This window comes from Etheostoma cragini, chromosome 2 (genome assembly GCF_013103735.1).
Source record: "Etheostoma cragini isolate CJK2018 chromosome 2, CSU_Ecrag_1.0, whole genome shotgun sequence".
NCBI lineage: Eukaryota > Metazoa > Chordata > Actinopteri > Perciformes > Percidae > Etheostoma > Etheostoma cragini.
This window is the reverse complement of record NC_048408.1, coordinates 13,981,977-13,996,744: the sequence shown is the minus strand read 5'-3', so window position 1 is coordinate 13,996,744 and position 14,768 is coordinate 13,981,977. Positions and strand designations below refer to the sequence as shown.

At 40.9% G+C, this 14,768-nt stretch overlaps 1 protein-coding gene across 1 annotated transcript; it reads right to left on the bottom strand.

Moving 5' to 3' along the window:
* Positions 1-5,208: 5,208 nt before the first annotated feature.
* Positions 5,209-13,592, bottom strand: LOC117955242 (uncharacterized protein C4orf54 homolog). Its single transcript, XM_034889576.1, has 2 exons — positions 9,153-13,592; positions 5,209-5,891 (listed from the first exon to the last, which is right to left on the bottom strand). The coding sequence occupies exon 1, from the start codon at positions 13,491-13,493 to the stop codon at positions 9,177-9,179; it is 4,317 nt and encodes a 1,438-aa protein (XP_034745467.1). The 5' UTR covers positions 13,494-13,592; the 3' UTR covers positions 5,209-5,891; positions 9,153-9,176.
* Between the last annotated feature and the right edge of the window lie 1,176 nt (positions 13,593-14,768).

Below are 14,768 nucleotides of genomic sequence, written 5' to 3'. Positions count from 1 at the left end.
GCACCTGACGTAACCGGTTCTTATCCCCAGACCAGCGCTACGTTGGTGCTTGAACCCGGCTTGAACGGGCTTGAACCCGTTTTCTTGGCCCAGAGCCAGGTTTATTTGTGTGGAAAAGCAAAGAACCGGTTCAATATCTGGCCCTGACTCCGAACCAGCACCAGAACCGCCTTGGTGGAAAAGACATAGAGACCAGTGATCCCAGTGTAGGAGTTCTAGCATTGCCTGTTGGTGAGGCTGAGAGTTTACCTATCTGGCAATTAGATAAACTTAAAATGTCAAAATTTAAAAAGTTGAACCTAAATAGATTTTGTAAGGTTTCCCACATTAGCATGTGTTTTTGTTTCCTGTACATTATTATTTAAACCAATAGCCCTCATTTGTGAAGGAGACTAAATTTACCTAAATGTAACACAACTGCTGATCCAGGTGAGGCAATACATCTTGACTTTTCTTGTGTCACAGCTTCGACATCAGAGCCCCTCTTGGCATTCAAATACAACAACTGGACCGTAATGTAGATTCTTTAGAAACCACAGAGAGCAGCTGGGGGCAAACCAGTGTCTGCCAGTCTCGCTGCATCCACGGCAACCGAGTAAACACAGCAGCAAACTGTCAGGTTAAACTTAAGCCTCGACCCGGGTGATGTTTCAGTGTTACCAGAAAGCTAACCTCACACGCCCGCAAATGCCAAAAGTGTTGGCATAAATCTGTTTGATCACCTTTAACTTTTGTCATTCATCTATTTTTTAGGTTTTTTATTTGTCAGCTGTGTATCAAACTGCTGAGGGCCATGATAATCAGGTCAGGGAGATAGAACAAAACAAAATGTAGATATGGTCAACAAAGAAAAACAGAATAAAAATGTGTGCTATTTTCAGAAACAATCCATCAAAGAGTCAAAGTATACTAAATGTTTGAGGAAGAAGATTGTTCATTTTAAAAATGTAAGTCAGTTCAGCCAGACTTTAGCTTTACTGAGGGACAACATAGTGTGGTGTTTAATTTATTTTCTCATGGTAAATTCAATCAATTTTTATACTATTTTGGTACTACTTTCTTATAAATCACCATTCATAAAGGGTTTATAATTTGTAACTACAATTGCGTAATTAATGATTAATAAATCCTAAATCATGTATTCAGTGGCTCATAATTTATTAGTTCATATTTTTTAATCATCACTAAAACCATCAGTTACAACTCCTAAACCCTTAAATAGAGTGCCTCGTTAGAGAGTATATCTTTTTAAAAAAAAAATTTTTACTATTCTGACATCCCACACAAAGAAACAATTATCTGAACACATTTTTACTTTTAATTTATCCAACAAAGTCTTCATGTGGGTTTTTTCTTTAGTGATCAGGTTAGGTTCAGACAGCAGCAAAATGTATTTCATTCAAACGGAACTTGGTCTAAATGCATGGACACAAACGTGGAGTAGCTTGATTTTGAATTTATTGCAAACATATGAAGGCTTGTCAGTCTATATTACACTCATTCATCATTTTCATAACTTTTCAAGATTTAAGTGCAAACACAGCAGCACTCACTTCACCTTTCAAGGCATCTCTCGGCTGTCATCCTGACCTCTGTCTTCTTCTGGGGCAGTCGCAGTTGACACCAGGCATATAATACATGCAATGCCACATGACAGAACGGCCATTAAGGCATTTCAATCAAATATGCAACCTTTTTCTATGAGCATTCATAAAAACACTTATCTCAGACCATCTCAACTTTGGTTAACTCTCTTTCTTACATACAAAAGCAAACTTTGATACAGTCATTTTCATATGTGTTACCCTCAAAATCAGCAGTTTGCTGAGGGACATCTGGAAGAATGTTTTAAAACAAATTATATTATCTATGTTATAGTGCATCTTTGGGCAAAATTCATCAGAAACAGTTAACAATGTTTCATTTTTACAATGTACAAGTCCATGTAGTATACTCCTGCTATCACCAATGTTCACAACCATTAGTTGCTGTCAGTGTTGGTGACAAAAGAGTGATAATCCAAGTGCATTAAGTACATTATTACTCACAGATAAAGGTCTTAAAAGAAACTAATACATTGCATATGGGAGAAAGTTTTTTTAAATATTTTTTCATTTTTATCTTCATGACAACATTAAAATAGCTGGTTTACTGGAGCTTACACATTATAATTTAGTTTTTATTTATGTTAGTCTTCACATGGTTTCAAAATGATAAGTAAATGTGCTTTAATTAATCATCTGAAATGAGAGAAATATGTGTTTTTGCTAATGAAACATACTTTTACTGGCACGAGGTAGTATATCACAATTTTCTTTTTTGGATGTCTGGAAAAATATCTGGTAGAACCTGTTTTTTAAAGTAATTTCTTTACAAAATATTCGTAATTTCTCAATTAATAACTGCACTGCTCACACCTGCCTTAGGGGCTCATTAATTTCAAAGTATAATTAAAATATTAAGTTTAGTACAATGGGTTATGAATTAAATGTAAATTGTAAGTCACATTTCACCTCAAAATGCATTAAATGTTGTTCCAAGTTGTATCAAAGAGTAGACCATATCTAGTCTACTGCACAGTCAGCAAATCTTTCAAATCACTGCATGAATTCATATCACTTACAATGAAATCATCTCATATGGTAATTTTAACATGTATTTTACAGAGTTAAGGTACATAGACCGACCAGCAGCTCCAAATACCTTCAATGTGTGTTTAGATTTGAAACATTAAAAATAGCAATCAACAGTTTGCATTAATCCTACGTGGGATGCTGGTATAAATGAGTCAAGTAAAGCACAATGATCTAGGATGCCTTTCTGCATATTCAAAAGGAAACAGAACACGCATAACATAACCTAAGAACTTCACTATACAGAAAGCAGTAATAAAGAAGTCACCAGTTAGTGTGTTGTTTTAATGAAAACTTCAGTTCATACACATTTAAACTAAAAAAGGTCAAGGGGGTTAAAAACAAAAAACTGACATTGCTGTGTGTAAAGTGTAACAACTCACCCAACACAGTCTGTACGCTCCTGTCTACACTGAAGTAACATGACTCCTTGTTGTATGCTCACAGAATACTGAAATGCCGTACATAACTCCCAGCCATGGACACGGACACATTCAGATATACACACACCTACTCCCACCACATTACACAAAAGTGTTAAATGTACCAACACCAATAGAAGATGTTATCCCCTAAATGTCTCAGCTGGCTCTGACTCATTAGGCCCAAAACTACTTAGGAAATAGTGACCTAAGTTCATTATTAACCCAGAGTCCAAGCTGTGCTTCATCTGAGCAACACCCTTGGTGTGTTTCTCTTTTTTTCTCTATCTAACATACATGGAGCTTGCTTTCAACAAATAAACACACACCACTTCATGCAGCATGTCAGTTGTGAAGGTAGCAGCATTTTTGTCACAAGACAGAGGTTACACACACATTAAGTAGAATATGAGCCACAGACTCCTAAAAACATGGAAATGTTATTGTGAATGATTAAAATTAGTGTTGGAGAGTAATAAAATGATACACAACAATGTCAGATATTTACCATTTAATTGGTAATATCTTTAAAAATATATTATTTTGAAATAAAATAATTGAACTTGGGGTGATTCAACATAACCCCTTAATCTGCGTTGTCTTTTAAATTAATGCAGACAAATGGTCCCTGTCCTCAGAAAACTGTTATTGTTTGTTGTATTCACCATAAGTGATTATGTTATTGTGTGAAATAAAGCAAGACTATGTAACTTTTAAATACCAGTGGCCAATGTGGCCACAATAGCAAGCAGCATGATGGCACATTTAATTCCCCATCATTTCCCAAGATGTGACAGTGTTCTGTTAATTTTTTTTTCATCCATAGGCATTCAGGAGGAATCTAAATCGGATGCCTTAAGAACCTTTACTTACTCCTTTCAACATGAAAGAGCAGCAGTCCTATCCCAAGGACTTCCAATTCTCTAAGCTTGTCACCCTCTCTAAGGGTGGGCCCAACTAACCGGCAAAGGGAACTAATTTTGGTGGCTTCATGCTGCCGTCTCATTCTTTCAGTAATGATTACACGTGAGGGTTGGAACATAGATCAACTGATAAGATGGTGAGCAACACCATCCGCAACAGTCTGTTACAACATCTGCATTACTGCTGGCATGGCACCAATCCATCGGTCTCTGACTCCATCGTTCCATTACTTGTGTTAAAGACCCCAATATACTTGTAGTCCTTTACTTTGGGCAGTGCCGCACACAAAACTCAAAGGAAAAATTCACCATGTCCTGGCAGAGTAACATGGCATCAGACTTGGAAGAGCTGACCCTTGTGCCTGCTGCTGGACACTCGGCCACAAACCATCTCAGTGCACACTGGAAGTCAAAGTCTGATTAAGTTGGCAGACCCACATTATCCAAAAAAAGCAGAAATGCAATCCTGACGCCAATATACTGAACAGTCCACATCTTGGAAATTGTGACTAGAATTTAAAAAATTAATAGCTTGTAACAATGGCCCAGTTTCCCATACTCCCACAGTACCCCACACAAGATACAATACCACGAGGGAAACAGTCATAAGCCATCTCCAAACACACAAAAATTGATTTGATGGGCAAACTCCCATTACCTCTCTTGTGTCTTTGCAAGGGTAAAGAGTCAATCTGCTGTTCTACGACCAGAATCGGCAATGTTCCTTCCTTGAAACTTAGGTTTGGTCAGGGCCTACTTTCCAATAACCTGATGAACCAGATGGTTTGTTACATAGAACCGTCTGAGAAGCTGTCACGGAAACTGTTTGGAAAAGGGCAGGCCCTTCCAAAAATTACCTGGCAGTTAATTGCATGAACGCATGCCATTGTTGTTTTGGTATCTTGGGATATCGCAAGAATTCAGCTGCTGTGCAAGATAACTTCTTTGGGGCCATGGTACAAGTTTTCCCTGTAAGGTTGAGTATTGTGATGTCCTGATAGTTGGAGCACATCCTCTGGTCCCCTTTTTAAAAAATGTGGAACCACCCTCCACTTCTGCCAGTCCACAACCACTAACAACATTAAGGAGGCATGTCGGTAGCATCAAGACAGACCCACAATGTCCAGAGCTTTCAGCATCTGGAGCATCTGGAGCTTTTTTCTACCTCAGTGATCCCCGCTAGTGAAATAGACAAGGCTTTCCTCAAGCAGTTCAGCTCTTCCTCCTTTATTATCCAATACTTCCTAAAAAAGTGTAACAGTAGCACAAATGTAGACGTAATGTCAGTAAACTGACTCAATAATGTCTGTTACACATTAATATCTATCAAATTTGCCGACATTAGCTAATGTAACATGGTCAAACCAAAACAAGAGAGGTTGTAGCATCAAATCCCCTGAGTGTATTGAGTTCAGCAAGGTTAATTTTTATTGCTTATAAATTCAACTTTTCATTTTTAAAATAAAGATGGCTTTCCTTTCAATAGTTACATAGACTCGCTTTAAAGACATGGTAACAGTAAATTCATAATAATAAAATAGTGGCTTAGCAAATAATGACTTACACTGAGCTGTAATAGATGGCTGCTTTGTTTCCTTTTGAATAGACATGTTGCAGGGCCCAAACAGCATTTCAAAAGTTCTAGACAGCAGCTGAATGGAAAGTATTACAAAGCAGCTTCATATAGCAACATGGCAGAGCATCAGCCAGAGGACGCGGCTTAATGCGTTTACCCTACAAAGTGCTGCAATGCATAGGGATTACAGTAACGTCTGCTGCAAGGATAAGCAACACAACATAGTGGGGATAAAAATAGTGTTGTTGGTGAAAGTTGTCCTCCGGAGGAGATCACAGGTGGGTCGGGTGAAAACTGCACTTACGGTGAATGAAGGCAGATTCTTCGGTGGAGATGTCTGGAGGTGACATAAAAGAACACATAAAAAGGGTGTTAAACTCTGATGGATGCAATGAAAAAAACTGATTTTAGAGGAGAAATATGGTTTAGTTTTTGTCCAATTTATGATAGAAGTCATTGTCCAAAGGCATTGTAATGTGAATTGTTAGCCTGTAGTTCCTGGTACTGAAAAAGCTGACCAGATTCAGTCAAATCAATGCCAGAGGCAAGCTGCTCGATTTGTTTACGTAGGAGTGCTGGAGGTCAACAGTGCTCTGGACCTCCTTCTCCCCGTTTAGGAAAAAGCAGAGGGGGAGGGGGCTATAAAAAGTTGACCCCATCTCAGCCCCGCAGACTCGCTTCCATGCTGGAGCTGGAGCAGCATCTGATCTCTCCAAGCAGCTGTCCTCTTCCTGTATCAGCACAACAAATACTTTACATTGCCTGACCTTTTCCTCCTGCATCACTATCCCAGCCATGCCCCCGTGTCCCTCCGCCGACTAACACCCCCACCACCACCAGTTACACACACGCACGCACGCATACCCACCCCTTCTCTTTCTCATCCCACCACTATTTAACCCCATGCTAGGCCCCTGCCAGCCATGCATCCAGCTGACATGTATCCTTCATGCTCTTGTAGTATTGTGCAGTATGTGTATTATTGCTCTGACACATTAGTTGAGAATGGACTGTGACTTGTTGGAAGTGTGTATATATACTGTATATAAGTGTATGAGAAACTGAGAATGAATGTTACATTGTTTTGGGCTACAGCAATTAACGGTGTCAAGAGGCAGGGAAATACTCTTTGTGTCTGTCTTTTTGTATTTCCTTCTTTAATTCTGCATTTCTGCCCGCTCGTCCATTTAGAAAAACTTCATCACCAGCTGGATGGATTATTAAAGTTGTCTCCTGTCAGACCGTACCAAAATGTCTACAGGATAGCAAGTAGGAACCAGGAGAATTGAGAACATTATTGGTTTTTTCAAATCTTTACACTGCTTGGCACTGCTGCTAAGTAAGCTCATTTTAACTGGCTAGAGTAAGGACCAAACAATGGCAAAGCAACATTATTAATTCTTCACACCGACAAGGACAACCTTGGAATACCTTGGTCTGTTTGACCGATTTATTTTCATAATCTATCTATTTTAATGAATTATTTAATCTTTTATCTGATCTTTTATCCTTGCTATTTTCTTTGAAATGTGTTCATGTTTTTTGATTGTTTATAAAGTTTTGATTACGCAACACATTTGTCCCAGTGAGAAAAGCACAAGTGTAATTCTGTAATAAAATAATAATGGTTGTATTTCACATTGGTGTTTCAGTTACTTGCACTATGCATGCGGGTCACAGCTTACTGGCACACTCAATTACTGTTATTCATTACACCTGTGCGTTTTCTACTGCAACAAGTCAAAAACTCCGCTGTGAGAAAGGAATAATAACTGGCTCACTCTACATTGTCCCTTACACACTAAATGTGGTAAGTGTGTTGTGTGTGAATACATGTTGAAACAGCATGTTGGCATTTAACTTAGCTTTAATTGAGATAGCTAACAGATTTGAAAAAACTACTTTTTGTTTCCAAGCAATCTTAGTAAATGTGAATGTAATGCAATGGAAAGTCATGCTAACAAGTTAGCATTAAGGCCAAATCACAACAGAGGTACACATTGCAGCTAAAGGTCAAGCTGGCGCTGATGGATATTCAGCTAACAATGAAAAAGAAAAGCTTATACGTCAGCTTGACATGTGTTAAAGTAACCACTGTACATGCAGACAGTTTGGGTTTTATTTATTGAAGTTTTGAGATTTGTAACACTAATACTTATGCTGCTAAGTCATTGTAAGTAAAATTGAACTGTATTCAAATTGTGGTTTCAAGAAAAAATTTCCTGGCCACTCAAGATAATTAACAGACCTTGCTATTCTATTACTTTAGTATGTAAGTCAGTCAGACAAACTTAAACAAACTTAACAAAAATAAATCTATTTATGTTTGTGGAAAATACCAATCTAAAATCCTTTAGAAAAAAACTAAAACTGTCTGCTACAAAAAAGTAAGTGGACATTTTTGTTTTTCCTTACTTTTGTGAACTGAACTTTTAAGCTACATGTTTAGCTTTTTCGTTTTGGACTGACAAAACAAGGAAATGAACACATTTATGAACTGTGAAGTTTTTCAAGTAAATAAAGCATTTCTAACACTGATCAAGAAAAGCCTGATGTAAGGTGTCACTGACTGGAATACTTTCCTGTGACACTTTCCAGCCCTGAGAATTAAACATGTAAACAAACTTGTCTCGCACTATTAAAATAGCCCGACGATGTGTAATGCAGAGAAAATGGAACTCAACCGACTTGCTCTGGGCTGAGGCTGAAATTCCCAGCATGCCCAGTGGAGTCAGGTTACCTGTCATGAAGCTACTGCATGTCTATTAACGCAAATATGCCACTGCTGAAGCAGCGGAGCCGGACTGCTGCTTTAGCAACTTTTACAACCAAAAAATAAAAAAACTCATGTGGTACACGGGATGACTGTGTGAGTGTTAAACCACAATGTGCAAGGAGAGCCCTTGGTTCATCTTCAACAACCTGAAAACATCAAACCAAATAAATCTCACTGTCAAATTAGACAATGGATAACTTATTAAGAGGAGTGGAACATGACTAATTACAAGAATAGGCGCATTGCTGTAATTGATTTGCTTTTTGAGCTTACGAGCACGGCCCTTAAAAATATGAATCTAAAAAATGTCAGTTTTTGGTAAATGTTTAACCTTCATTTGATATCAATTTCAATTGAATTTTGTATTCAGTTTTTTTTATTATTATGATGGCCAATTTCCTTGATCCCTGTAAATAGCATTTATCTTATTTTAATTTGACAAAATAATCTTCGCTCAAAGTTCACTTACCACACGCTAGCATATGCTATCTGCTGATGAAGAAGTGTGACAGATTAAAGCACTGGAAAAAGTCCAAAGCTAGGGTATGGTCTTTGCTATATGATATATTTCATTTGCACACCTGCATTCCCGTATAGCACACACAACATTTTTTGTGCATTTAACCTCATAGATTTAACGGGTTTCGTAAAGTTGACAGTAAGTGTGTGTGCAACATTTAAACAAATACATATTTTATCTGGTTTCAGTTAAATGTATTAAAATGTTAAAAAAATAAAATCAAATTTACATTCACTTACACACACACACACAAAAGAATGGTAGTAGGAGTCAAGGGAACAAGTGAATATGTGCTAACTTACATGTAAGATGAGATGTTGCCTTGGTCACCGATGCTCCACTACAAAGCTCATTGTTGTTCCATCAAAAGAAGGCGGTGCGATGATTCTTGGACCTTGTTGCGTTGTGATGCTGATAACTGGCTTCCTGTCAGAGGTCGCTGCACCTCCTCTGGCACTCACATGTCCCAAACTTACAGGAAGCTGCAGTGGTCTTTGTGAAGCCTCACCTTTTGCACTGTAATACACATTCTCTGCGCCCGCTGCATTCGTTTCCGGCTTAGGGCTTCTGCCGTTTTTTACCTTTTCTCCACCTGCATCCTCAGAGTGACACGGTGACTGTGGCAACACCGCCTGGGCTGACAGAGTGGGCGAGGGGATGAAGCCTGGGTAGATCATGTAGGTGGGAGCATATGCTCCTGGGCTTAGGGCCAGGGGGGACAAAGAGACAGGCACAGGTGTGACAGGTGCCACAGGAGAATGGGGCATGGGTACATCCACATACTGGCCTGTCTCAGGGTCGAATAGTCTCTTTGTGGTGGCCTGTATGGGCGTGTCAACCAGATAATAATGGCCTGTAGTGGGGTCCAAAAGCATCTTACGCTGGGTTTGTGGGACTGCCTCTCCAGTAGAAGGTGCAGGTGACACAGTCGGGACGGATGGAGAGAAACACAAAACCTGCTGCTGTGCTTGAGGCCCTGTTGTTGGCCCCGAGTGGTAGATGCTTGAAGCTGGGTACTCCATGATTAACGGAGATCTTTTTTGCTCAGGTGTCTTCCTGTCACCTGTTAGGATTTGGCTATTGCTTGAACTCACCTCCTTCAAAACAGGCTCTTGATTCTGCAGTTTGATTTCATTTGTGTACCCCAGCCCCGGTATGGTTAAATAGTTCTCAGAGTCTGAGCAGGCCTGTGCAACAGTAGGATTAGTGGGAAGGATTTTGACCTTTCCCGGCTCCACCCGGCTGTGTTTTGGGGGCTCTATTTTCACCGACAGTGGAGCCACTGGTGTCTTGGAGCTTTTCATAGTCGATGGTGTTTGCAGCACAGAGCTTTGTGGAATAGGGTTACTATCTGAATTAATGCTGACACGTGGCTTATTGCCAAAATGAAGGACATGTTTGTTACTAAATGTTTTACTTTGCTGTGTTTGAAACGTATCATGATTATATGGAACATGTATGATATTCAGAGCTCCTTTCTCTTCCTGTGACTGAGGAATCCTGTCAGTGTTTGTTGTCTCAAGCTCCTCTGCACCCTGCTCCTCACTGGCAATAAGCGACAACACATGGCTATCTGTGATTGGTTGTGGAGCATGAGTTTTACGCTTCCACTCATTTCTATCAAAAACATAAAGCTGCTCCATTGTTTTCACTGCAGCTTTAAGCTTCTCTAACGCAGCCTGTTTTGGCATTTTGGACTGGTTTCTCCTTTCAGCCGTCTCACATGCAAACTTTTCCTGCCTCTGCTTTATCAGTTTGGTTTCAATATTTGGCTGAATTTCTGACTGGTCAGGGGGAAGCTGCTTTGATACAACATTTGGCACCCTACTGGCTGTGCAATGTGATGGTGCATTTTCACTTTGAGATGTTTTAGATGAGATGCCTGCCTCTCCTTTTGTCTTTAACACCTCAGCTGTCTGTTGTTTAACATTTGTTTTTACAGAGTGACATTTAATCACAATAGGAGATGGTGATACATGCCTAATTGGCTCCTTTGTGGCCTCAAGTTTATCAGCTGCTGTGGAACATTTACTCTCACTACTTTCCAATGAAACAAAGCGATATGAACTTTTTACCAATTTACGGACATCTCTGACCTGATATATTGGTGTTTGAAACTTGCATTTAGTGTCTCTTATGTCTCTAACTGTGAAGTTTGGGATTTTATCTGAAGCAGACAAAACGTGGCATTTGGCTTCACCTGCTGCTCTGAATGTGTTCACAGTGTTGAAACTTAGTTTAGGGGTTAACAGGTTGGCAATGTTCAGTGTACAGGCTTTATCTTCCTTCACACTCCTCAGGCATATTTTTATCTCCGGGGTTTTTCCCCCCTTCTCGTTTTCTTCTTTGCCTAGTATGTTTCCATTATTGCCTGTTTGAAACTCTTTTTCGCATTTCTGTGGAACCCCTGTGACAGGTGCACAGCTTTGCAAGTCTTTGGTAAAATCCTTCTCTTTTGAAAGGAGCTGGCAGCTTGGAACAAAAAGCAGTCTTGTCAGCATGCTGCTGGTGTCTAATCCTTTTGCAGTGATCTGCGTTTCAGTTACAGATGTGGGTTCATTAACAGGTTCTGGCTCATCATGTTTCACTGAATTAAATGCACTACTTTGACTGTGGCTGAGGGATGCTTTTGGAAGCTCCTCTTGTCCCTTTTCCGAATCATCTTTGTGGATTTTTTGCTCCTCTGCAGACTTACAGCAACCGGGTCTGTTGCCCACCAGGCATTGGTCATCCGTAGAAATATAACCTGAACCTGATTCTGATGTCTGTCTTTGTAAGCCTCTTCCTTGACTATATTTCATTCCATGTTGATCTGTGAGGTGAAACGTCGGGGAGAGAGCTGGGTATGTGTGACAAATTTCCCCTCTCTCCATTTTGCGCTCCTGTTCAAACTGCATCTTTTTGGAAATCACGTTTTTTAATAGACTTGATGCAAAAACTGCTCTTTTGTGTGTACCCTCCATGCTATCAGTGTGATGACACTGCATCTCACACCCTGACCTGGCCAACACAGCCTCCCTATCCTTATTTGATTGTGCTTTCTTGGAGCATTTTGGACGTCTGGCGCCGTCAGGCGCTTCAACATTATAGCGGAAATTCAGCGTGACTCCATGCTGCTTTGACTGAACAGGATCTTTCAGTTCGATCTTTTTGCTAGAAGAGGATGATTGTTGAGACGATGTTCTATTGTGCAATGAATTCATTTGGCTTTGTGGATCTTTCATGCCGGTAATAGATTTACCATGTCTCTTACTCTCCACAGTCTTATTCGTTTCCCAAGTTGCGCTGGAAGTCTTGTGCGCAATTACGCTCCGTTCTCTTCCCCGCGATATGTTTCCATAATTCCAGTCCACATAAGCTGACCACTTATTTAGCCCATACTCAGACATAGAGGACTCACTAGAGGTACTAAGATTAATGGCATCGAAGTATGGACACGCCAAGCTCCGGAAAGACTTGGCGGTTAAATTACGCACCTCTTTGTCAGCGTCGTCCAGCTCACTGATGGAGCTGGACGCTCCGCTGGAGTACTCATTAATATCTTTCCGTCTTAGTTTGGATGCAAGGTGCTGACGGCCCGGAGCAGGGATGAAGTATTGGGCTCTGTCGCACAAGGGCCCCACTCTGGAGCCAGAGCTCACAAAAGAGACGTGGCTCCCGTCTCCAAAGTGTTTTGTGTACCCACAGGTGCTGTTATCGAAGAAATTGACAGGTTCATTAACCGCCCTGGAGGATGCTTTTATTGATAAATGAATTTTCCCCGCATTAGTTTCTCCGCTGTAGCCTTTGAAAACGCTTTCATCTGAGCTGGCACATTTGTCCGAGTCACAAAGATCACTGTCTTCCTGCTCGGTGCTGACAACTGCTCCACCAAGATTAGCCTGCACTTTCGCCTGGCTCCTGCCCTCAAGTATGACAGTTCCCTCAAGCGTGTCATTGCTTTCAAAAGACGCGTAATCCACAAAGGAATACACCAAATTGTCGTCTTCAAGATCCCAACAGGTCCCTCTCCCCAGGTCGTAATCTACGTCGTGATCAAGCTCGGTCAGCTGGATTTCGTGCGTGGTGATATAGTGAGACTCGTCCTCCACGGTGTCGGAGCCCCAGTGGTCGGACAGCACCGCACTGGCACCATCATCAGACTCCGTTTTGCTGTTCAGATACATGTCCGTGTATTGGAGCTCATCACTCTCACTGCAGACATGGTCACTGCAGTCACTCGGGTCGAGCTCGGCCTGGTGCTGGTTCTCATTCCCCATGTCCTGATCGCTTTTCGGACGTTTGGTCAGAGTTTCCAATGGAGGCTCACCTAAAACAGGCCCGGGGAAGGTGGCCTGCTTGTCCTCTAACTGCTCTTCAACAAAGTACTTTGAAATCATTTTACCCTCCTCGTCATGCTGCCCCTGCTTTGAACTGTCGTATTTGATAACAGAGAGCTGGTTTCCCTCGCCAGTGAAAGAAACCGTCACGGTTTTAGCGCCGTCCGGTTTCATGTCCAGGTCCACATAGTTGGACTCGTCGCTTTTCGTCTCTTTGGCGTGACACTTACTGCGCGTGTTGTCCTTATGCTTGTCCTCTTGGAGCAGCTTCCTGTGAAGTAGGGTGTCATCTCGGTAAGTGAGAGTTTCCTCCGCTGCTTCCATTTGGACCGGTGTTACCGTCAGGTGGTCCACGTTTACGATGTTATCCCGACACAGGACGGAAAACTCTGCATGCTGGAGGAACGAGGAGGGTGGAGAGCGAGGACGCAGAGAGAGCGAGAGAGAGAGAGAGCGAGAGAGAGTGAGAGAGATGGGGGGAGTCCCAAGGAAAATCCCACGATGATATCTCTCTGGTGTGAATCTCAGTCTGGGGAGGCTGCAAGAGCGTAACTTTGGGTTCAACATGGATGGGGAGTGGTGAATTTTTCTGCAACTATTTGTGCCTTTTCTGCATCAGGTTAGGGTGAACATGTCTTTATTTATATAAAGGACTATATAGTAGTTTTTGGGGGGGTAGGTTGCACTGGCCAGTTTTTACAAACCCCCCCCCCCCCCCCACCCTGTAAATTAAGCCTATGGGATGCTGTGTACCATTTTCAAACGCACCTGAAGCACGAGGCCTTGAGAAGAAGAAGAAAAAAACAAGATTCAGCACCTTTCCTGGAGGAACAGCTCCTTTCTCATCAGAATTCCTTAAGCACATTTTCTGAGACATTTGAATTTTTCTAAACATTGCAGAAAGGAATCACTACATGGGTGTATTTCAGCTGTCCCCTCATATATAACTATAAAAGGCTTGTTGGGAATGGACTTTGAAACTGAGTACAGTGTACTTAGTATAATTGACATAACTACTGTCATTTTGTCACTGTTCCTTAGACATGGCCAAAAGCAGTAATAAAGGGAATTGAGATTGATGTAACATTGAGATTGACGTAACATTGATTGACTGAAGAATTTAAACTTTTTGAGTGATTCATGGCCTTTTGCAGGACATAGTGTTGTGCTGCACAGTATATTCAATTCAATTCAATTTATAGTATCAAATCATAACAAGAGTTATCTCAAGAGGTTATTGTGAAAACTGTAATGTAACTCAGATTTCTTTTACGCATGTAAAGGGGAGTTGTGCTTTTGTTACATATATAAAAAATGAAGGTAAACACAAAGAGTACTAATAATATATGTGGACGAGAGAATGCCGTCAGTGCTCTGGCCCTCTCACTGAAACAGCTGCCTTTCCTTGATGGAGAAAAATGTTCCCCACCAGCTGGTGCCAGTCAGCTAAAAGAATTTACTACAAGTTCATGCAGTCGTCTGTAGATTGATAGTTTTAGATTTGTGTCAGTCGAATCTAATCCACTCCCACCACTGGACCATACGGGACTCATGGGAGATTAGACAAATGTAAATGAAGGACCGGGTGAAAAATAATTG

Bases quoted from the DNA above. Each gene is read 5' to 3' on its own strand.
- LOC117955242 (XM_034889576.1), bottom strand. From the start codon at position 13,493: ATGGAAGCAGCGGAGGAAACTCTCACTTACCGAGATGACACCCTACTT.